Source organism: Lathamus discolor, chromosome 5 (genome assembly GCF_037157495.1).
Source record: "Lathamus discolor isolate bLatDis1 chromosome 5, bLatDis1.hap1, whole genome shotgun sequence".
Taxonomy (NCBI): domain Eukaryota; kingdom Metazoa; phylum Chordata; class Aves; order Psittaciformes; family Psittacidae; genus Lathamus; species Lathamus discolor.
Window position 1 is genome coordinate 49031424 of NC_088888.1, and position 24194 is coordinate 49055617.

Here is a 24194-nt window from a genome sequence, read left to right on the forward strand (position 1 = left end):
TCTTTTCTTGTCTCCCAGCTTGGCAGTATAAGCTCTGGTGCTTCTCTGACTGGAGGGTTAATCTTTACATTTGATCAGTTTTTTATAGACTGACCTTCTGACCAGAAAAAGAGGCTGTACGCAACACCAGGCAGTCTCTGCAAGTAGCTTCTGTGTTCAGCAGCTACTTATCACAAGGCACACAGCTAATATGCGTCCTGGTCTAGGGAGGAGGAATGCCTTGGTATCAGTGCCAGGGAAAGTCATGTAACTAAAGGTGTGCAAAAAACATAGTACAAAAAAGTTGTTTGTTAGTGTGAGAACAGATACTGAAGTAACTAAGCTATTGCTTCCTCCAGGCACTAAAAAATACTGTTTTACTTGCAACAGTTTTGTCTGACCAAGTTCAATTATAACCCCTCACCTAAAGTCTGCTCCAACCTAAAGCTCTTGCTCCATGTCATTCATGACCTCCCATCAGCAGGCAGGCCCTCAGCCATGTCTGGGAAAGCAGGGACTTGGCATACATGGGGCCTGCTCTGATGTCATGTTCCCACTATCAAATGCTTTATGCTATTTGGTGCTTTGGGCAATCAAGTGCGGATTTGATGTGTACTCATTCATATTCTAGCTGTTTATTACAGTAAGTAAGTGAAGAGGGCTGTGATGAAGCCCATGTCTTGTGATGACGACAGTGAGATGCACAAGCACAGATCACTGACGGTGAATTTAATTACTTGTAATTAAAAGGAATGAATTTCCACTATTGCTGGCTAAAACATGTTCTGTGTTAGTAATCCCAAACAGTCTCTGAAGTCAGCATTTGCATAGGGACAGAAACAGTTCCTGTATGTGACTTGTGACATGAAGTACTGGATTCAATTGCATGAAGAGTGATGAAATGTGAGCACATTTGTAAGGAACATGCAGTAAGCCCTGCCTGGTGGCTGAATTTGATACACATCCTCTGTGCTCAGTGGCCCTGTGATAGATGAGCTCCTTCCTAGAAACAAACTACCCTCAAAGCACCCATGACACCTACAATAGCTGTAGTGGTCAAGGAAGGGAATATTTGAGGAAATGATCCACTTAAAAACAGGATGTGTGGTTTCCTATCAGAAACTTGAGACTTCATGTGGAAAAAGCATTCCTGTGTCTGCTCCTGTCCTAGGGCAAGCGTTGGGTTTTATTGCCTTTTATGGGAAATGTGTCATCCCCTTCATTTTTTGTGGGAAAGGCTAGAGCAGAACTGCAACAATCATGAACCTGTGTTTGAAGAAATACCAATTCTCTGTCTGCTGTGGGGAGGTGAGGAGAGTGAGGTGGCATTTTTCAGTAGTGAATGGAACTAAAATTAAAAATACATTTCAAGAGTTGAAGCAGATGAAAAATGCAAAGCACCACAAGCTGATGCTCCAGAATCCCTGTACATACTGTGTTAAAGGTGAAGCACCTGGAACCACAACATAACCCTGACAAACTGGGATAGGCATTAACAAAATATGAAGAATGTGATAAGAGTTGTGAAGTCTCAGTATGTTGCAGATTATTTATAAGGCTCTAACTAAACTCTAGTAAATACTTTCTATTGCTTTAATTCTGACTGAGCTAAATTTACAGGTCATGATCCAAATTTAATGAGGCTACTTTTTAACCCATGCTCTCATGCCTTTGCTCCTTGTACCTTTGTGTTAACACAGTTGTAGACCTCAACCTGCCAAAAACTAACAGCAGGCAGTAGGCCTTCACACAAAATAAGTCTAGAACCAAAGGCATAGTTTGATGGACCAGGATACAAATGTTGGACCTAAAACCAGCTTGATTTTACCCTACTACAGGATTTTTTTTCTTTGTGAACACAATGAAGGTATCAGGCTGCTTATAAGAGAGGCATGACTACAAAATTGCTTATACTGGGTTTATTTACTGTTTACCCAATTTTGGAATTTTACAATCCTTCCTCAAGCTAGCAACATGCTAGCTGTAATCTAGTGACATTCTGTAATTATTCACAGTAATGGAAAATAAAGTAAACTCTGCAACCATTAAGACCATAAAAGAACTTAGACCTTCTTAACAAAGCCAAACAAATAGCAGCTTCTCTAAATGAAACATTGTCTATTTAAACTGTTTTACTTAATTAACAATAAATTAATCTGTGCCATCACTGCAACAGAACACTAAAGATAGTGTGCACACGGTCTACACACCGATCAGACAGGCAACATTGTTACCTTGATAAAAAATGGAGAGATGATAATGAACTTATATACATTTATCATTTTCAATCATATGAACAACACTGAGCAGAAAAAACGTACTTTCACATTTGCCCAGTTTTTCTATTAAATAAAGCAATAATAAAAAGCATAGCATCACAATGATCTGTTTAAAACTCTAGATGCTGAGTACTGGCATAATGCAGTGCTCAAAGAGGAATGTGCAGAAAGAAACACCTGGATTTGCAATTTGATTCTTCAGTGCGTAAAATTAAAACCAAGCACACACAAACCCACAAATGTTCCAGATTCCACTGTCAGGGAGAGGGGAAAACCCAACAAAAGAAAAGTATCTGACAAAGCTGTTCTGTCAGCCTGTGGCACCATTTGGAATATCTTGAGCATCTGCTAAATGTAGTTTTTGGCTGAACCAGCCATTAAGGAATAAAGATTTCATGTATAGATACGGCATAAACAAGATAGCAGTGTTACACAAAACTCTGCTCAGTCCTGTGGCGGGTATGCATCAGTTCAATGACTTCAGTTCCATTGTGTCCTATGCTAGTTCCCAGCCACCAGATTAATCTTTCTCAATGATATGTAAGCATAACATACCTCCAGAATTAGTTGACAGATCAAGGGGGATGGCTGATTATTTTTATCACTATTACATGATATTACTATCACCGTCCACTTGTGTTCTTTATAAGGCCTATCCTTAAACAGCTTTCCACAGAGAATGTATATTCCAGAGCCATATCTTCAGTCCCACCTTCCTCAATGCATATGAAGTGTGTAAACATCAGAAATAAACAGACCACAGTATAAACTGAATGCAACACTCCTCAGCTCTGTTCTTAGCTTATCAAAAACATTATGTAAAAGACAAGCTAAGAACATACAGCTTTATCTTCTTCTGAGTGGGCTTATCCAATTACCAAAGCTCTGCTGAAGTTATTTGACTCAACCATAGTCTGACCCTAGAAATAATTAATTAGGTCAGTACACTATGCACAGTAAAATCAGTGATAAACAGCTACACATCCTTTTAGGAAAAAATAAAAAGCAATAGGATTCAGAATGCTTCTGTGTACTACAGAGGGAAGATTTCTGTGTACGTTTGTTCCAGGATGTCTGAGCTAGACGCATACAGAAAGTGCTTCTGACAGACTCTGCCACTGACTGTCAACGCATTGTCTGAAGTGGTACGCACTAGCTAAGTAAATCACCGTATGAAAAAACAGCCTGTAATTAAAAGTGTTAAGATCCAGCTATTTATGCAGAATGACCTAAAATCCATGAGGTATTACAGTACCAGCTTAAAGGATGTTATTGAGTGATTTGCTTCCTGTAAAGGCACTAGTTACTGGGGAAATACACTGTAATTCAATTATAGTACACAATAATTATAATGCAAAATAAACATCTAAGGAAAGGATACATAGATGAATTCAATTCTTCTAGCTGCAATATAAATATAGAAATTATCAGTAACAGCATTTCAGTTAGTTAAATAAATGCTGAAATAATTACATTAAACCGGTAAAGAAAATCAGTAGTAGTTTGGGCTAAAATGTATAATTTTATAACTAAAAGCAATGCAAACCTGCACTGAATTCTACACCAGAGCTAACTCCCAAATTAGATTTCAATCTGCTGATCTCAGGAAATTTAAAGAAATTTAAACACAGAAAGGAGAAACTGAAAGTGTAGAATTTTTGCTGTGTGGTCTTCCACACATTTTTATATATATTCTATATATAGTTTTAATATATAAATATATATATTATATATTATTTTATAAATATATGCTTTATATATATATAAAATTATAATTAGGAGGATGGGCCACAGGGAAAATAGTTGTAGTTCCCAGATACATGGACTGCCTCTAAACAGGCCTGCAACCTCAGTTTACAGCTAGACTGCTCCACTCACTCAAACAAGCAGCAGCCTATAAAAACAGAACAAGGTACCATGTTTCCTCAAAACTAAGATGAGGGCAGGACTTACACCTCAGCTCATTAGACAGCTATGTCCTCCTCAGCTGTACATCACTGCCCACCCAATACTGTTGTGTCCCTGGGCAAAGTGCTGTGGGCAAAGTTCCGTGTTTTCTGCCTACCCAGTACTTACATCTGACAGCAGCCTATCCAGGTTGGAGTCACTGGCTAGTTTTCTTTTATCTTCAGGGAGTTCTTCCAGCTCCCCATAGAGCTCCAGGTTGAGGCGAGCAAGTTTCTCCTGCATACTCCTCACATGCTCCATCTGCTCTATGGAACATTCATTTCCTAAAAGGATGAGCAATAGCTTTTGATAAAGAAACTCAAGAGAGAGAAATGAAGTTGCAAAGGTGTGGCTTTTTACATCACAGGAGAGGAATTTAAACATCAAATTTACAAGTTAATTTGCTTTCTCAGTGATTTCTCCCCATTTCACTGCTGAAGTTTGTCATCTGTCTGGTTTTGAGATAACTGAATGTACTAACTGGGTTTTAAAAATGTGTTTTTTCTCTACTTCTGAATTTCTGTCCAATTTAAGAAAGCCCTACTTTTTACCTTTGAATATAATCACAATAAATGTTCTTTCTAATTCTGGTTAATCTTGGGGTTTGTTCCTTGTAACTGATGCCTTATACAACTCTTTTCAGGTGCTCTTGTAAAAATAATTGTGGAATTAACATAACATACTGACCTAACACTAAACTTGCAAAAGCACATATGCATCTTTCTATTTAGTAGACAGAAAAGAAGGAAGCAGAAGAGCATCATGGGTTTTCTGAAGCCTCCATCAACTGGGAACTAGTAAGAAGCTAAGACAGAAGAGCAAGCTGGGTAAAATGCAACTTGCATTGTATTCCGTAAAAGTTGTTACCAATAGTGTAAGGTGTTAACACGTTATTTAAGTGTTACCAGGTGCTAAATACAGTTACTTCTTATTATTCTTACACTTTCAAAAATAAGTGGCTTTAAACTTGCTATCTTAAATCTATAAGCCAAGGTACTGCCTTTGGAAAGCCACGGTGGAAGGAACAATGAAATGGCATTTGAATAATCTCACACTGGAGACAACCCTACAATAGGACTATAATTTAAAAATACAGTAAGACCTATTAATTATAGAATCATAGAACTGTTTGTGTTGGAAAGGACCTTAAGATTGTCTAGTTCCAACCCCCCTGCCATGGGCAGGAACTCCTCACACCAGACCATGTAACCCAAGGCTCTGTCCAACCTGAACAAGGATGGGGTATTTACCACTTCTCTGAGCAACCCATTCCAGTGCCTCACCACCCTCACAGTAAAGAGCTTCTTCCTTGTATCTTATATCCTTATGGCTTCCTTATACCTTGTTCCTGAACTTTCCCTGTTTCAGTTTAAACCCATTATCCCTTGTCCTGTCACTACCGTCCCTGACGAAGAGTCCCTCCCCAGCACCTTTGTACGCCCCCTTCAGATACTGGAAGGCTGTTAAATTTCATTTTATATGGTGGAGTCCACTGCGTTAACATGGCAGCCTGTCTGTACAGCAGCACACTTGCTTGCAAATGCTACCATCATATAGGTATAAAAACATACAAACATTGCATACAGACAACTTACCAAATGCTTGAAGTTTGCCAGAGTGGAAATCATTCAGGAGACTCAGAAGTCCCCTTTCCATTTCCTGGACGTCTGATACATCTGTGAGAAAAGAATGCTGGATTGGTGCTGCCTGTGCCCCTTTTGGTTCGCCTCCTGGAGGTTTGGCTTTCTCTTTTATTACTCTGGAAAAATATAAACAAACCAAAAAGATTACTTCCTGCTTTCACTTTCCCTGAGAATCTGAATGTAAGATAAGTGTAGATCTGGCTTTGAAAATGAAATGGAAAATAAGTACTACGTGTTTCAATTACTCCATTTAAGTTAAAAATATAGATCACCTGTTTGCCTGAAGACTAAAGAACAACATCGCTATCTTGACAGTTTGATATTGCAGAATGAAAAATTCCAACAACCTGCTTTCTTACTAATAAATAGTGGGAGACATCAGTGGAGAACATGCATGTTATGGCCACCTTAACATGCTAAAGAGGACCAGTAGTGACACATGGTGCACGGGGTATTATCTACATAAAAATCAAGCCAAAAAAGGCATCTGCAAACTCTCTTCAAGTCAAGAGGGAAAACCCCTCAGCTCCTGTTCTCACAAACACCTGTAAACTGCAACCAGTCTGGAAAACAACTTGCTACAATCTATACAGGAAGGTGACCTCGTCTCCAGATAAATTTTCCTATTTCCTATCCATATTAACATGTAATTGATATGGAAGCTAAACACACAGTTACAGCTGGACAGACAGACATACTGCATCCTAACCTAATACAATTCACATAAGGGGCTGTTTTCACCCCTGATTTGCCCATCCATGCATGCAAGCAGCCTCTCTCATATGGGCATGGCTGCTTCTGCAGCCTTACAGTAAGTCTTTTCAGAACCTGATTCAGTGAGAAATTTTGAGACTAAAAGTTAAAATTTAGAATACTATGGGATATTAAATATAATCACAGACTTAAAGAAGCTTTATTTAACTAGTGAAGATACTAGGGTTTACAGCACAGTAAGCCCCACCCTTCCCTTGATCATGTCCAAGCTCTATAAGTCATAAATTCTTTCCTATGGGAAATAATAATTCTTTTTCCAGCCTAACAGTTTCTGTGATCTATAAACATCATATAGACTTCATAGTCTATATGCTGGAACAACTAATGGTCCAACAATTATTGTATCTGGTTCAGCTCAGAACAATGTGTTTCAATTTAGGTTTAACTTTGGCTATTTCTACTTCAATTTCAGACATCAAGTAAGATTTGTATGCCAGAAAGGTCATTGATTTTTTTCCCACCTGTATCTAAGGTTTAATACAATATATTACCACTCTGGAAAACTTATTTTATTAGAGTCTTGCAGATCAGGTGAACACTAATTAAATACTCCTACTCTGCTATCATAAGAGCAGTTCATCTTCACCTTGTTCTGCCCGTTCCCGCTTGGAAAGTTCAAGGAATTGTCCGTACTAGCACAGCTTGGTAAACTCGACTTAATATTTGGTCAAGAATGTCCTTTCCCAAAACTTAAGAGTGAAAAGAACCTTTTCTTCTCTAGCCAGTAAGGTGGACTGCATGAAATTACTTTCTAGTACATTGTATAACAGCAATGAGACAACAATACAGTCAGCTGTAGTAACCACCAATTTATAGCACAACGCATTTTCCCTGAAAAATAACAAGGCTTTACATTGCAGAAATTCATTATTCATCAGGCCAATACTGGATCCTTCACACAGACTCTCTGTGCTAAGGCTGATAGTGCAGTATTTACTCTTCAGCTAATAGAGGACAGTAAACTCAACCGCCTCTCTCTAGGTAACATTTCACTTTAAAATTCCTCTTCGCTCATTTATCTACTGTACCTGCCATGGACAAGAAATGTGTTTTCTAATATTGAGGAAAATCAACATTCTCAAACTGAAATAGGTGTATCATTATTAACACACAAACTATTCCAAGGAGGTGCTTTTTGAAGACCTGAAAGTCTCTCTCTGCACACAAGTAAGGCCGGGGAACTACTGCTGCCACGACTGATAGGTCACCAAGCAAAAAACACCAGGAAATTCCACTTCTAGCACATCCTGTTCAATTCACATCCTTCATTTCCTGCCCTACTCATCAGTCCCATCCTTGCAGTCATGTAGCATTTGCTCTTCACAGCTGCACATCTGGGGCTCTGCCATCTCCCACACGATGCCCACATTTGCCACATTTGATCGCCCAGCTCTTGTCTTTCACCAGTCCCATCAGGCTATCATCTCTTCAGTTAAACTGCGTCAGTATGAGCCTACAGCATTGTGTACTAAAAGCTTACAAGAGGAGTGTTGAGCACCTTCCTTTTCTGCAAAATAACCATTCTGTTGCATTAAACACAAATTGCTTTGCTAAAAAAGACACGTCACCAAAGAGTTTCACAAGTCTGAAGCTCACCCTTTACATTCTGCCCCAGTCAGACTAAAAACCCCTTTGTCTGCCTGAGCACAGGCAGGTTTCTGGCTCCCAACTTCCACTGAGCTTGCAAGATGCTCCCAAGCTTACCGTTTTAACTTTGGTTTTTGTACCGCCGGCTGTGGTGCAGGATTTGAAAAGGCTGTGCTTTTACTGACCGGCACTGAGCTTTTCTTGGAGTTAGCAACCTGAGCAGGGTGACTGGTAGATGATTTGGGGCTCCTCCTCTTGATCTTCCTTTCTTCCATTGTTTCCAGTTTACTGCATCTAAACTAATCTCGTGTCCTTTAAAGGGAAAAAAACCCAAACAAAACATATCAATTAAAACTGGCACTTACAATAAAAGCAAGGGGAAAAAACAGGTCACAGTGCATGAAAATACAGCTTTACAGTGTCTGCAAAGATGAGCAGTCACTCATTGAAACAAGAGAATCCAGTTTTCAGAAGCTGCCCAGGCCTGCCTGATTTGCAAAACAGGCACGAATTCAAATCTTTACACTACATTCAGCAGACAGGTACCTCAAAACGATCTCAAGCTTTCCATCCTATGGATTACTGCTGGAAAACACCGTGACTAGTCAAGTCCACGACAGCCAACACGAGAAACGACGGTGGCATGAGGATACCGTAATTCACACTCACCAAACAACCTCCGCTCAGGGGAGGGCCAACAGCTGTCTCACCATTCAGCTGATGCCCGGCTATCGCTGCTGTTACACACGCATGTGTGCGCGATGGGTGCTGCCCGATAGCACACGGGCTACCATGGGCTCTGCCTCATGATACCCCCACCTGGGGAAGCGCCTCCTCCGAGATCCCTCCCTGCAGGAGGCGGCAGAGGGTGCCGTGAGAGGCGCACGGCGTCGTGCACCACACCTAGGGCGGCCCCCCGCCTGCGGCGCAGGCAGCCCTCGGTGCTCACCGCCATTTTACCGGCACGGAGGCTCGGGACGCCGCCGGCCACCCCAACACCCGGACAATTACACCCACCGCCACCCGTCCAACGGCCGCCGAAGCGGCGCACGCCCCGCCCCCCTGGCCGGCCCCGCCCCCCGCCCGCGCGCAGACATCCCCCCCTCCCCCGGGTCTCGCCGGCTCTCACCCCTCCCCTACGGAAGCGGCGGGCTCTGGTCACATGACCGCACTTAGGGGCGGAGTTTTTCAGGCTGCCTCCCAGCGAGAGGCATTGTGGGAGTCCCGCCCCCTGGCGGCGGCGGCTGCTGGGCTCACCGTGAGGGCAGAGCGACTACCGTTCCCAGAATGCCCCGCGGCACGCCCTGCGCATGCGTAAGAAGGCGCGCTTCTTCCTGCCCCTGCGGCGTGAGGCCGCAGCAGCCGTTAACGGCCGAAAGGGGCGGGGCCGCGCTGATGAGGCGCTGGGGGAAGGAGGATGGGTGTTTCTGCCGCCACGGCCGGCTCCCAGGCGGACAGCTGTCCTTGGCTGCGGGCCCCGTCCCTTCTTGCTGCTGTGGAGCCCTCCAGTGTGCACACGCGTGTCCGGCTGGTCACGGAGGCGTCGCTGGCCGTGCTGAAAATGCTGGTGGAACAACGAATTCCATAGCTCTAAAAACGCGAGAAACGGAGGGAGAGCAGAAAGGGGTTGTCGCCGCCTCGGCAGTAGCGCCTTCCGTGCTCCTTGGGACTTTCGGAGATCTGTGTTTGTCGCCTACAGAGATAGAGTAGCTCGAGCATGAATGGTTTTGCAGGTTCGAAGCTTTAGGGACATGCTGTCACCAGTGGCGAGTCCTGTGCCCCAGAGGGCAGCACCGCTTCGGTCTCCGGAGCTCTTTCAGCCTCGGCCGTTCTTAGCCTTCCCCTCCCCGGCTGTGAGCTCCCTTCAGCAGTGGCAGGGGTAGGTACCAGTGTGATAGACAAGGACGACCTGCTTTTCTGTCATACAGCTTCACCACCGCAACAGATGTTCCGGGAGAGGAGAGGAGGGTAGTGAGTGAAGTTAAGACTCGGGTGACCCTGCTGCCGTGTTCAGCTTGATGCAGCATTCAGTCTCTTCCCAACCTTGGTTCCAGCCCTGAGCAGTTGTCTTGTAGGAACATAATTTTCAAGGCGGGTGATACTGGCAGGGCATGCCTACCTAGCCTTAGTAATTAATAAGTTTATCCTTCCCAAGTCTATTTCCCAATGCTGTCGCTATTGTGGGGGAACTCAATTGCATTTGTGGTCATTGCTTATATCATCAGTGCTCCCTGGCTTTGTGGACTGGAATGCTTGGCACGTCTTTCCCATCTGCAGCTGGTAGTTCATGGTGGTTTGTACCCAATGTGGCAGTAGTTTGTTGCCTAGAGAGATGAACTTATAAGTTCTCTGCAATTTGTCTGTCAACTGGAATATCTTCTACTTGGAACGAGACCTTGGTTTTTGCCTGGAAACATGTTTGTTTGTGTGTGTTTTCTGATGTAAACTGTAGGACATTACTCACCAGCTGTGAAAGGTGGTTATAATCTTCATCAACCAGAGTGAAAACATCAGCCAAAAGCTTTTGCTGGTGTTTGCAAGGGTATGTCTCTATAAAAAGCTATGGCATAGCTTAACAGACATGCAGCTAGGATGCACTTGTACCTCTGTCTAGATCTTATACGATACCAAAAGATTAATTCCCTGCTTGTACCCTGATCCCTGAACCTTCTTACGGATCTTGAATTAGACCCAAGGGGCCATTAGATATAACAGTGCTTCATCAAGACTTCTGTGGGACACTGCACCTGTGAGACTCAGTGGTCACTCTGAGTCCAGGAAGTGGTGCTGTTAAAGGGAGATTGTTTGCAATGACTCTCAGATGAAGGACTGGGAGTAAAAGTCCACTGAAGGTAACTCTGTACAGAAAACTGACTCCTTGCAGCAGGACACAGCTTGGGTCTGATGTGCTGGATCAGTTCTGATACCTTATGAATAGTTCTGTTGCAAGGGATCCATACTGGTGATACAGTGACAGTTCACTTGTAGCAATAAACAGTCTATGGGTGTTTACCTGTAGGCTGCAAGTCTCAAATTAAAAAGACCTGAGTGAGAAGAAAGAAAACTCTATAACATTGGAGATAGATCAAACAAAGAGGTGGTGGTACAAGACTGAAGGGGCAGACAGGGAAGCAGGAACAGTTTTTTATCATCTTTTTGATTCCTTAATACAAAAGGCATCTGATATCTAGTTTGGCACGCTAGCAAAAATCACACAGGCTGTAAGCCAGTTACAAATTCTCAGACATAGGGCTGCCCAAGTAGAATCATTCACACACATACATATCTGTGTATGTGAATTTGGGTGGCTACAAAAACGGGAAAAAGCAAGACTTACAGACAGAGTTTTGTAGCTGTTTGGGAGATTTGTATGAGATAATGACTGTTTCTATAGGGTAACTCTGGAAATGTTTGTTTTCATTCATCTAATTTCTCACATGCTTTATAAGTAGGTTAAGTGTACTCACCTTGCAGTTTGTAGATAGTGGTGTGGTTTTTAATTCCCTTGAACACCCCACAAAGACGTACAATCCATTTTAGCACACACGTAATGTTTTGCTCCAAGTGAATTTCTTATCACTGCATACTACATGACATTAGAATTATTATTACAATATCTCTGTTATTTCTCTATCTGATTTAGCAGAGCCTACAAGGGCAAGCATTTGGGAAAGCATCAGATTTTATTATATGTTTTCATAATGAAAGTAATTTTATAGTGAATAATTAATTTCTTATATAAAATAACACTAAGTTAAGAGCAAAGAATCAAAAGTACCATGGGCTTGATGTGATACTACAAATCCTATTGCAGATAACACTGTTGTCTGGAATCAAATAAAGATATCATAAATTCACCAGGAAAAAAAAATCTGGTTTGGATTATTTCCATTTAACTGAGCTCTTGCATAATTTTGTATTGTGATAATGCTTTGCAGTTCAGAAAATACTGTTTTTCATCCTTAATAAGGCTTTTTTTCTGACACTATCAAGTGTTACAGTGATAGCATTTGTATATACTTGTTGACTGAAGTGCTCCAAGGGTAACAGTTTTAATAGTAACAATGTTATTGTTAAAGAAGCAAATTAAAAAGTCAGTTGAATCTGATTTTATTTACATGTATATCTCCTTACAAACTAGAGCCCCAGCTTTGAAGATGCTTTGAAGAAGAACTTCAAAGAAGTTATTCTGCATTTTGTATTGAGATATGCATGCAAATAAAATCAGATTCTTCTTTCTGAAAACCCTATTCAGTTAACATGAGATGGCAAGTCAGCTGTAAAGGCTTCCAAGACAGTGATGAAAGCACCCTGTTCTTTAGCATCTATAATTAATCTTGGATGTATTTCACAGATTGGCACCTTGTACTCATTGAAGCATGACATTGCTATAGCACCACATTCCAAAAAAGAATCATAAATGGTTTGGGTTGGAAGGGACCTTAAACATCATCTAGTTCCAACCCTCCTGCTGTGGGTAGGGACACCTTCCTCTAGACCAGGTTGCTCAAAACCCTATCCAACCTGGCCCTGAACACTTCCAGAGGCAGGGCATCTATGACTTCTCTGGGCAACCTGTTTCAGTGTCCCACCCTCTCACATTAAAGAATTTCTTCCTAATGTCCAATCCAAATTTACCCACTTTCAGTTTAAAACCATCTCCTCTTGTCTTATCACTGCATGCCCTGGTAACAAGTCCCTCTCCGCATTTCTTGTAGGTCCCATTTAGGTACTGGAGTGCTGCTATAAGGTCTCCCCAGAGCCTTCTCTTCTCTAGGCTGAGCAAGCCCAGCTCCCTCAGCTATCTTCATAGCAGAGGTGTTCCAGCCCTCTGATCATTTTTATGGCCCTCGGCTGGACTTGATCCAACAGGTCCATGTTCCTCTTGTGTTGGGGGCCCCAGAGCTGAACACGGTACTCCAAGTGGGGTCTCACAAGAGCAGAGTAGAAGGGGAGAATCACTTTCCTCAAGCCACTGATCACACTCCTTTTGATGTGGCCCAGCATACAATTGGGTCTCTGGGCTGCAGGCACACACTGCCAAGTTGAGTTGAACTTCTCATCAAGAGCATTGAAGAGCATAGTCTGGGACGTACCTGTGCAGATGAAATGAAGTACTTATTTGTGATACACAACTAGCAGCGTAACAAGGTATGTGTGTATCAGCCAGTTAAATGTGCAGAACAATACAGCAAAGTTGAAATTATATATAAAGAAAATTAATTAACACTGGATTAATATGGATGTAGAACTGTGTGGATTAGGCACATGTGTATTCTGCTTTACAGAATAATGAGAGACGCTCTCAAGAAATGTCACTGAAAACGTGTCAACATGTATACTTACATTGTATCTCTGTATACATACAAGCACTATGATTTGACTAAGTGAAGGAATATATATAAATATTTAGACTTCTATATTATTGCTAACCAGTTTCCACATCTCTAACACGAATAGTCCATTGAAGTCAGCACTATTACGTATGAGAGCAAGTAGTTTAAAACCTCCACTGGTATTATGTGTGTATCCAGTGTCAGCTTACTGAAAAAAAATCAGTTCTTGATTAGCTACCAAAACATTAAATGTATGACCTGCTTAAAAACTAAACAAATCTTCTGCCAGAATGTGGATGCTGAATAAGCCATCTCATTGCATCAGCAGTATGGTGATTTGGGCACCCACAGTGTGAAAGAGGGGAGGAAGGAGGGGAAACAGAGGGGACTTGCTGCCATCAGTCAGGAAGCATACTCTTCTCGCTTACGTGTAAGCATGCCTCTGAAGTAGGATGGCTGCTGGAAGCTAGTCCTAGTGAGGAAGTTCTTCCTTAAACAGTTTCTAGTTATATCAAAACATGATAATATTCTGTATGCGTTCAATAGATACAGAAGCTATTTTACAGTTACATTTGCCTTCCTCTAAATATTTAAATATTTTAACATGCACCAAGCTCCTCGAAGGAAAAATCACTTTGGAGCTCTACATTAGTTGCTTTATTAACCCTGACACTCCACTTGGAAAAGAAAAAAGTCTGCCATTGGCTCTGCCAGCACACCCAGTATTTCAGGTGTTGTCCCAAACCTAATATATTTTTTCAGGCTTTGTCAGGGATGTAAAACTAAAATTGGTGAGAAATGCATAGTAGATTTCTCACCAGGGATAATGTATTCTCATTTAGTATTATTTCAAAATGTTTTCCATGTTTTTAGATGCTGGCATGTTGTAAAAAGTGTAGGCTTTTCTGAAGGATAAGGCTATGAGTCACTTAAGGGAAATGTGGAGGGAAAGCGGGGAGGAAAAAGACTTTTAGTGCAGGATGATTGTGAATCTCCATCTCTCACCATTGTCTTGCTTGGGCAGTACTTGTTCACATCTTAAAATACATTATAATCAAATGATTCCATCTACCAAACTTTCACTGATTTTATAATAAATAACCTTTCTTACAGGACTGAAAAGACTCATTTGTAGACTTGAGAGAAGGCTTGGGTAATATGGCACCACTCCTTCAAATGCTTGCAGGCATGTTCAGTATTAGCAGTGAATTTCACATGTGCTTTTAAAATAATTCAAAATACACCTTGGGCAAACCCTTTATCCTTGGGCACCCTGCTGAATTATTTTTGCAGGTACTCATTGAGCTACTCACTGTAAATGTAACAATGTTTACTATCACTCCAAGATCAGCAACATGGTATTTACAGAATTGTATCAAGGTCAGAACCAAAGTGAGAAGTAAATTCTAGAAACAAGCCCAGATCAGAAAACATCTGACAAAAACTTTTCTGCACACCTGGGGATGTATTAGTGCAGAGTATGGTTTCTGATGTATATTATGGAAATAATATGTGGAAAAGATTGTTGCATTTTATTTAACCTTAAATTTGTAACACCTGTTCTTGGCAGGCACCTGCTCTTTTCTCCTTTTAAATATTTACATGTTGAATAATGTTAATTTATTACAACAAGATAGAACATGCAGCTCATATCGCAAAGAACCAAGGTGCATCTTCTGTTTTCTGTAGCCTGCTTCTTAAACTGTTCGTTAATTTATCACAAGATGACCATAATGGAAGACCTTGCAGAAAAAAAAAAAAAAAACCAAAAACAGTCTTAAGGTAGGAATTGAAATAAAATACTTGATGAGCTGTTTTAATAGTTTGGTGAAGTGCCTACAAAAATCGGTTTATTTTCTTTGCCAGTATTTACACTTAATGCTGGTGGAAGAAACTACTATTCACATTCTCTCTATGAAATGCCACTGAAGAGTATTGCTAGCACTAAGCAACCCAGGCCTGCCAGGGAAGGTCCAGTAAATAAAGTTCAACTTTTCAAAGCAATTTCAGCCTCACTTCTTCTAGCATACACAAACATGGGCTTGAGGACACAATCACCTGCACAGACTTCTGAATCTTCAGTCATGGCAAAGAACCGCAATGGCACAAAATAGGGAGCACATAAAAGCAATTCCTACTGCAAAGATCATACAACAGATAGATATGAGACAAAAGAGGAAAAAAGAAAAAAAGAAAACAACTAGACAACCAGGATCTACGTGATCAACTATGGTTTAAGCACAGCAGCAATTTAATTTTTGTCAAAGGTTCTGCTGGCATCATGAGCAAGGATGAATTTGTAGGTGAATTCTGTTGATTAATGCTCTGGCTTAAAGGAAAACCAGGCAAACTTACTTAGAATTTTCTTCCTGAGACACAAAACGTAAAACTAACTTGAATATGCTTATTTATTTATTTATTTATTTAAATGGCAAATTCCATATGCAAAATCATAACTCATGGGCCTCATTTGGAAACTTCAAGAAAACCCAGTAATTTTTCTAAATGACAAGATTTGTGAGGATCATGCCTCCAAAGGTCTGTGAAGACAAGCAAGTGGACCTCCTTTACTGAATGTCTGAAGAGCATGAAATACAGCTCTCATAGTTACAGCTATAGAAATAAAGTTATGCTTCAGAAATATAGAAATGTATAGTTATATTCTAGAAATGTAACTCTGATTTTTATCTTAGTATTGAAGTAGGACTGAGTTACTTGAAGTCTACAGTTTTTCTGGTCAGATCCGTAGTTGGCCTTGAGTCACATCTTCATGTTTCTTGGGAAACTTAGTTCCCTTTGCCCTCTCTAGCTTGGAGGCTGAGTATAAATACAACTGCTATGATGGTTTAAATCACCAAGTGATTCTAATTTTTCCAGGATAGAAGATATATTGCTGAGAAGTTACACTGACTACGTGTCTGTTCTCCTAGACAGACACTGGAAAGCATGTTTGCTATTTCAGACTCTGTTTTGTTAGACATATACAAATGCAGAATTAAAAACAAACAAAAATCCATTTGCTAAAGAGAATAAATGTACATAGAAATATTTAGACAGAAAGCTGTTTCTAAGCAATGCATATGGTAAACGGTACAGTAGAGTTTTCTGTTTAATATGATTTTACCCTAGTAACTCTAATTAACAAAGGAAAAGTTAAATATTTTAAGCATTTTCCTTTGGAAGCACTGAAAAGAAATAGCAACAAGAGGTCTCAGGTCCAAGCAAGACATCTGTGGCTGTGGGCTCTATATTCCTGTGGAATAAAGAGTGCCTGTGTAGAAAAATATTTAAGGCTTGAATACATGACAGAATCCAGTGGGGAATGAGTGGCACTGTTTCACTGAAGGCAATTGTGTGTAGCCTAATAGTTAATGATGGCACAGTACAATAGATATTGGTGAGAAGGCTTCTATTTAAAGGTTTACTTAAATTACTCTTCATAGAATAACAGGTTTAAATAAGGCATCCTTAACAAAGCATATTAAAAAACAGCTACAGCAAAAGCATGGTAAAAAGATACAGACTTCAGTGAAACATAGCTGGCTATATGCACCTATAGGTTTTGGTTGTGGATCACAGTTAATGTATTAGTATTGAAAACTTCAGTTGTAACTGTCATGAAATTCAACGCACAGAAAAAAATCAACACATTAAAGAACCAAAGTGGAAACATCGTGAGACTGGTTTTTGGGTTTGGCTGGGTTTTTTCTGTGTATGTACAAGCAGGGATAAAATTTGGAAACTTTTGGAAAATACCGTAAGGGAGGCTCCTGGAATGGGGCTCAAATATAGTCAGCATTTTCTTTTTTAATTTTAAAATTTAATTCTGTTGGAGACCAGTGACGAGTGGTGTCCCTCAGGTGTTGCTACCTTTTTCAACTTCTTTGCTGGTGACATGGACAGTGGGATTGAGTGCGCCCTCAGTAAGTTTGCCAAAGACACCAATCTGTGTGGTTCGGTTGATACGCTGGAGGGAAGGAATGTCATCCAGAGGGACCTTGACATGCTTGTGAGGTGGGCTGATGCCAACCTTATGAAGTTTAACCATGACAAGTGCAAGGTCCTACACCTGGGTCGGAGCAATCCCAGGCACAGCTACAGGTTGGGCAGAGAAGAGATTCAGAGCGGCCCTGCAGAGAAGGACTTGGGGGTGTTGGTCGATGAGAAAATGAACATGAGCCAGCTTCAGTGTGTCCTCGCAGCCCAGAAAGCCAACCGTATCCTGGGCTGCATCAAAAGGAGTGTGACCAGCAGGTCAAAGCAGGTGATCCTGCCCCTCTACTCTGCTCTCATGAGACCTCACCTGGAGTATTGTGTGCAGTTCTGGTGTTAGAACAAGTCCAGAGGAGGGCCACAAGGATGATCACGGAATTGGAGCACCTCCTGTATGAAGACAGGCTGAGAAAGTTGGGGCTGTTCAGCCTGGAGAAGAGAAGGCTGCGTGGAGACCTCATAAGCAGCCTTCCATTATCTGAAGGGGGCCTATAGGGATGCTGGGGAGGGACTCTTCATTAGGGACTGTAGTGATAGGACAAGGGATAACGGGTTAAAACTTAAACAGGGGAAGTTTAGATTGGATATAAGGAGGAAATTCTTTACTGTAAGGGTGGTGAGGCACTGGAATCGGTTGCCTGGGGAAGTTGTGAATGCTCCATCCCTGGTGGTGTTGAAAGCCAGGTCGGACAGAGCCTTGGGTGTCATCGTTTAGTGTGAGGTGTCCCTGCCCATGGCAGGGGGGTTGGAACAAGATGATCTTGAGGTCCTTTCCAACCCTAACCATTCTATGATTCTATAAAGAGGCTAATTCTGAAATAGGAAATTGTCTGAAATTCTTTACACTTTCTTTCACCCTACTTTTAAGAAGCAGTAAACAGAACTTTTTAAGCTGTATCTCACTGTATTTAAAAGTTGATTCCTAAGCTATTAAGCAATGTGTTTATACATTTTTCTTGAACTAACTAAAAAACTATTTTGCTAGAAATGCTCAAAACTCGGCATGTTCATAGTCCTCTAAGGGACGTGTGCTCTGCCAAGTCTGAAAACGCTTGGAACAGAAAGAAGGTCTGAGTAAATCTTGCATACTGTGCTCCTTTTTTTTTTTTTTACTGATTTATGAACAAGAGGCTGACGCTTAGTTTGCACAGTTTGTCTGATCTATGCAGTGAAATAAACACAGCTGCATTTCTTACAGTGATTGCACAATCACATATTTGGTACCTAGAAACCTTTGGGAATATTGAGAGAAGTATGTGCTAAAAATCCTCATTTCCTTTACTTTCTCTAATATCACTTTCAATTTATTTTAAGTTTAATATAAGCTTTTGTTTGTATAAGAAGTAATTTTAATAGCAACGTTTCTGCAACACCAGTAATTCAGATCATTTATACTGGTTGTAAAGCAGTGGTACTGCCACCACATAGGTTGCAAATATACAAGCATGCCAGCAATCACAGGTATTGCTTTGAGTTTCCCAATTTGGAGGCATATAGATCCTCAACTGTTACTCCATGTAGTGTACACTTTACTACTCAGTGTAATTTCTAGATAACCATAAAATAGTTTTCCCCTTATTGTCAGACTTCCAAATTATTATTTGGGAATTTGGAAATAATGTATTAGACTTTAATTGCTAGTAATTATTAGCAATATGCCAGTGTCTGAGACTGACTGGGTATATAAACAGAAACACTGAGCTTTGCAGCATGAAAACATTCATCAGGTAGATGAAATTACGCAGAGGAACATAAATATGGTAGCCAGAGGCCTTTTATGATCTACCACAGTGGTATATTCTTCCCAAATTAATGTTTTTTAAAATCAGCTTAAAACCAAAATTTTTTTTAGTATAATAAATAATAGTATAATAAATATATTTAGGAAATATTTTTTCTTTTTTTTTTTTTTCAGTCTGAAAGTTTCAAGCGGTATCCAAACAAAATCTGTAAAAAATCGGACAGGTGAGTTCAGACAGTGATGGAGTCTGTTGTAGATTGCTGCACGCAGTTCCACTACAATTTTACCAGCAACTGGCTCATCTATGGTGGAGGTCAGAGTGACAAACCATGCTCCCTTGCAAGGAAGAGAATGGGGGAATCTGTGTTGGATAGATTGTTTATCACACCCTATGTTTTTTCAGTGACCGAAGCCCGTATTTTATTTACGTGCTGTATCAAAACGTATCAAAACTCATTTGTGACAGACTGGCATACTCCAGTATCCATCTGTGGTCATCAACTGAAAAAAACTAGGGTGGCATATTCTTTAGCAAGTATTACATGTATAGTTTAAACAAATACTTCACTATAGCTGTAGTGACTGGTGGTGAAAAGCTAATACCTAAGGGGAAGCTGCATTCTGCTTTAGTGACCAGCACAGTCTGCACACTCAGGAAGCAATTTTAAGAGGCTCCTGTTTGTTGGATGTGTTGTTTGCCCTGAGTCCTGAGGCATTCATTTGAGAAGATAATCAACCTTGTTAAAAGAATACAATTCCAGGTCTTGTTTGGCTGAATTGTTTTTCAAACTGCTTTAGTTTTTTTTTGTGATGATACTTAGTTAATGAATCAAAATGTAAACAGTGTAATTACTTCAAAGGAGGCCACATATAATACAATTAGAGAAGACATAAATGTGGTCAGTGTCTTAGATAAAAAAAAAATTCATATGGAATTTACAAAAGCTTTCAACACAAACTGTTCTCATTAAAGCTAGGGACAGCATTTATGAAATCTCCATATGTTAAGTCTGATTTTTAGCTGATAATTCCTCCAGCCTTTGTTTTTCCAGCTGAAAGTTTTCTTTCACAAATAATGACACCCATATTCCTGTCCTACAATTCCTTGCTGTATGCAAACCTGTAGCTGTGGAACTGAGTAATAAGGAATAATTTATACATTACATAGGTTAAACTTATATTAAATATAAGGAAGAAATTTTTCATAAGTGTGGTGAAGCACTAGAACTGGTTGCCCAGAGAAGCTGCGGAAGCCCCACCCCTGCAAGTGCTCAAGGCCAGGCCGGGTGGGGCTTGGAGGGACCTGATTTAGTGAAAGATGTCCCAGCCCACAGCAGGGGCATTGGAACTAGATGGTCTTCCAAGGTCCCTTATGGCCCAAACCATTCTGTGATTCCGTGATTCCATGATATTTGGATGGCCAAAGTCATTGTAAAGTAGAAACATAAACACTTTATCAGTTAGAATAAGAATATATCAGAAGTTTTTTCTGCCACAGAGAAAGTGGAAGCGAGGAATGCACTTTGTTAAAAGACACAGAAATGTTCCAACCAAATGAAGAAAACTAGAATGGCATCTCAAACTCCAAGACTAGTATTACTGATCCATTGAGATAATTTCTCACCAACTTGGGTTCTTTATGGGGAGATGCATCTTGGGATTATTGCCATTTTCCAAGAATTTGAGTCGTAAAAGTGAGTTGTCTCTCAGTTCCACACTGCCACAGTGGCAGTCTTCTCTTCACAACTGTAGTCCATTGAACACAACAACTAGAAAGCCTCTGATGATCGCTTTGAGCTCTGAGTGGGCTGTAATGTTATAGTCATGCTTTACTAGGCTCTATGATCTCTTGCATGTGTTTCTGCTGTTCACAGCCTAGATTTTGTCTCACTGTTCTGCTCCCCTGAGAACGATCCAACATACTGCTGTGTCTTGAAGTACAGAGAGTACATTTTCCAGCAATTTCTTCACAGCATGTCGGCCGCCTCATTTTACACAGCAGAGCTGCAGTAGTTCTATACTGAGGACTTCAGATGCTTGCAGGGCAAGCTACAGCCCATGCATCTGTCAGCAGGAATGGAAGGAAGGAAGTAGGGGTAGAAGAGCTCCTCTTTTAGAGGCAAAAGCTGTTATGCCTGGTTGTTGTGTTGTTGAATCATATCCTTAGGCCATCACAACTACCACTTCCTAAACCTAGCCAGGGATGTTAAGGATTCTACAGGTACGTAGCAAACAAAAAACAGACTAGGGACAACATAGGCCCCCTGAGGAAGCTTTCGGGAGAACTGGCTACACAGGATTTGGAGAAGGCTGAAGTTCTGAATGACTTCTTTGCCTCGGTCTTCACTGGCAAAGGCTCTGACTGCACCACCCAGGTCTTAGAAGGTAGACACAGGGACTGTGAGAATGAAGACCTTGACACGCTTGTAAGGTGGGGTGATGCCAACCTTATGAAGTTCAACCATGACAAGTGCAAGGTCCTGCACCTGGGTCGGAGCAATCCCAGGCACAGCTACAGACTGGGCAAAGAAGAGATTCAGAGCAGCCCTGCAGAGAAGGACTTGGGGGTGCTGGTTGATGAGAAAATGAACATGAGCCGGCTTCAGTGTGCGCTCGCAGCCCAGAAAGCCAACCGTATCCTGGGCTGCATCAAAAGGAGTGTGACCAGCAGGTCGAAGGAGGTGATCCTGCCCCTCTACTCTGCTCTTGTGAGACCTCACCTGGAGTATTGTGTGCAGTTCTGGTGTCCTCAACATAAAAAGGACATGGAACTCCTGGAACAAGTCCAGAGTAGGGCCACAAGGACAATCAGGGAGCTGGAGCGCCTCCCGTATGAAGACAGGCTGAGGAAGTTGGGGCTGTTCAGCCTGGAGAAGAGAAGGCTGCGTGGAGACCTCATAGCAGCCTTCCAGTATCTGAAGAGGGGCTATGAGGATCCTGGGGAGGGACTCTTCACTAGGGACTGTAGTGACAGGACAAGGGGTAACGGGTTAAAACTTAAACAGGGGAAGTTTAGATTGGGTATAAGGAGGAAATTCTTTCCTGTTAGGGTGGTGAGGCACTGGAATCGGTTGCCCAGGGAGGCTGTGAGTGCTCCATCCCTGGCAGTGTTCAAGGCCAGGCTGGATGAAGCCTTGTGTGGGATGGTTTAGTGTGAGGTTTCCCTGCCTGTGGCAGGGGGGTTGGAACTAGATGATCTTGAGGTCCTTTCCAACCCAAACTATTCTATGATTCCTCCACAGGGTCACTCCTACTGCAGTTAGTTTTGATTGTTCCAATGCACTATTGCCAGCATGGCTTTTATCCACAGACAACTGTGTAAAGGTAGAAAAATGAGGAAGGGTTTAAGAGATTTTAGGCTGGCAGAATGTAGTGCGCTGACTCTTGCATTTCTGTAGATACACAGCTCTGTAGGTCTTCAGAGCTCAGGGAGCAGCTAGCAGAAGCACAAACCAGACAGGCTCAAGCAGTAAGTTTTAGTTTAATGTTAGGATAAGAAAAGAGAGCAGGGACAGAAAAATCACTGGGATTGGTGCAACAAACCACTAACCTTTAGGACAGTGCTAAAGAAAATACCAAACTCATCTACTAGGAAAAGTGTGGATACATCTGCTAAGCACTTTGAATATCAGGGATGAAGGTGTTGCAGTTAGTTACACTGCTGCCTTTGTTTAGTGGTAAAGATAATATGGTGAAGAAAATAATAATAAAAAAAAAAAAAAGCAGAACTAAACAGCCAGGGGAGCTCAGCTCCAGGCTTCAAGCATGTGCATGACCCAGGGATAAGCCAGGCAAGCAGACTGGGGCTGACAGGAGTTTGAAACAATGAATGTCCAGGGAAACAGGACTCTGTAAAGCAACCTGTGTCAAAGGAGTGCCTGTCATCATCAGGGAAGTTCTGCTATTAGTTTTAAAATAATATCCACAAGATTCCATTTCTGGACAAGGAAGGAGTATTTTGGGTCATACTGCATACAAATTCCAGCACAAAACAAAACAAAACAAAAAAACCCAAAACAAACAAAAAACCCAAAAAAACCCAAACAAAAAAACCCACCAAAAAACAGTTCCTGGCACTGGTAAACTGGAAGAAAAGTGATGTTTGGAAGTTCTGCTGCATCATCAGGCAAAGGTGATCATCAGGTTAACATACCAGCGTGTACATTTAAAGGAACCCAGCAAAACAGCTACCGCTTTTTTTCTGTGGTAATTCATTTGATCATTTGGTAGCACTTATATGAAGCACAAAAAGTAAGCAGTCATGAGGGACACACCACAAAAGAAATTGGCAAAATTCTGGTACCATTTAATCTTGTCAGGAGTCAGAGCTACTCCTATTTTCTGCCTATCTTATGCAGGTTTCTTTGAAAACGGTTTTCTATTGAAGACAGAAATGAAATGTACAATGATTAGAAGAGCACAATGGTCCAACAAGACTGGGTACATCCACATACTTCTGGTTAACCAGAAAATTACTCTTTCCTTTCTTTTATTCAATGTCAGAAAACAAGCTTCTTTTGCAGAATTGCCTCTATTTTAAACTTACTTACACCAAACTTCTGCAGCTCAACATTGAGCTTGCTTTCTAAATTAAAAACCAGAGCCCATTAGCGCTGCTCTGTGAGCAAGAAAGAAATGCCTTCCTTTATCCCTCCAAGCTTTCCTGATGTCTATTTCTGTTTTTAAACTTGATTGGGTTTTCCTACCCTACACAAGCAATAGAGCTTGAATCTGTGGGCTAAGCTACAGTGGGTGAGCCTGGTGATCTCAGCTGACCACAACTCCCTTCTTGGCACGTACTGACAATTTCAGGAAGAGCTGTCTGATGTTTCAAGGTTGGCCACATGGCTTTTGTACTGCTGCTCACCATTTGCTTTGCAGAACTCAAACAGATTGCAGAAGCAAGGAGAGGGAA

The 24194-nt window shown here is 41.3% G+C and overlaps 1 protein-coding gene across 6 annotated transcripts; it reads right to left on the reverse strand.

Moving 5' to 3' along the window:
* Positions 1-1883: 1883 nt before the first annotated feature.
* Positions 1884-9435, reverse strand: CCDC28A (coiled-coil domain containing 28A). 6 transcript variants are annotated; one of them, XM_065680735.1, is made up of 6 exons: positions 9339-9435; positions 8327-8521; positions 5801-5964; positions 4335-4489; positions 3640-3662; positions 1884-1978 (listed from the first exon to the last, which is right to left on the reverse strand). In XM_065680735.1, exons 2-6 carry the CDS (start codon positions 8482-8484, stop codon positions 1957-1959), a joined length of 522 nt encoding a protein of 173 aa, XP_065536807.1. In that variant the 5' UTR covers positions 8485-8521; positions 9339-9435; the 3' UTR covers positions 1884-1956. The 6 variants fall into 6 exon arrangements, with proteins under 6 accessions (XP_065536807.1, XP_065536802.1, XP_065536804.1 ...); XM_065680730.1 differs by having other exon boundaries at positions 1884-2623; XM_065680732.1 differs by lacking the exon at positions 9339-9435 and adding an exon at positions 9159-9247 and having other exon boundaries at positions 1884-2623.
* Positions 9436-24194: the final 14759 nt, after the last annotated feature.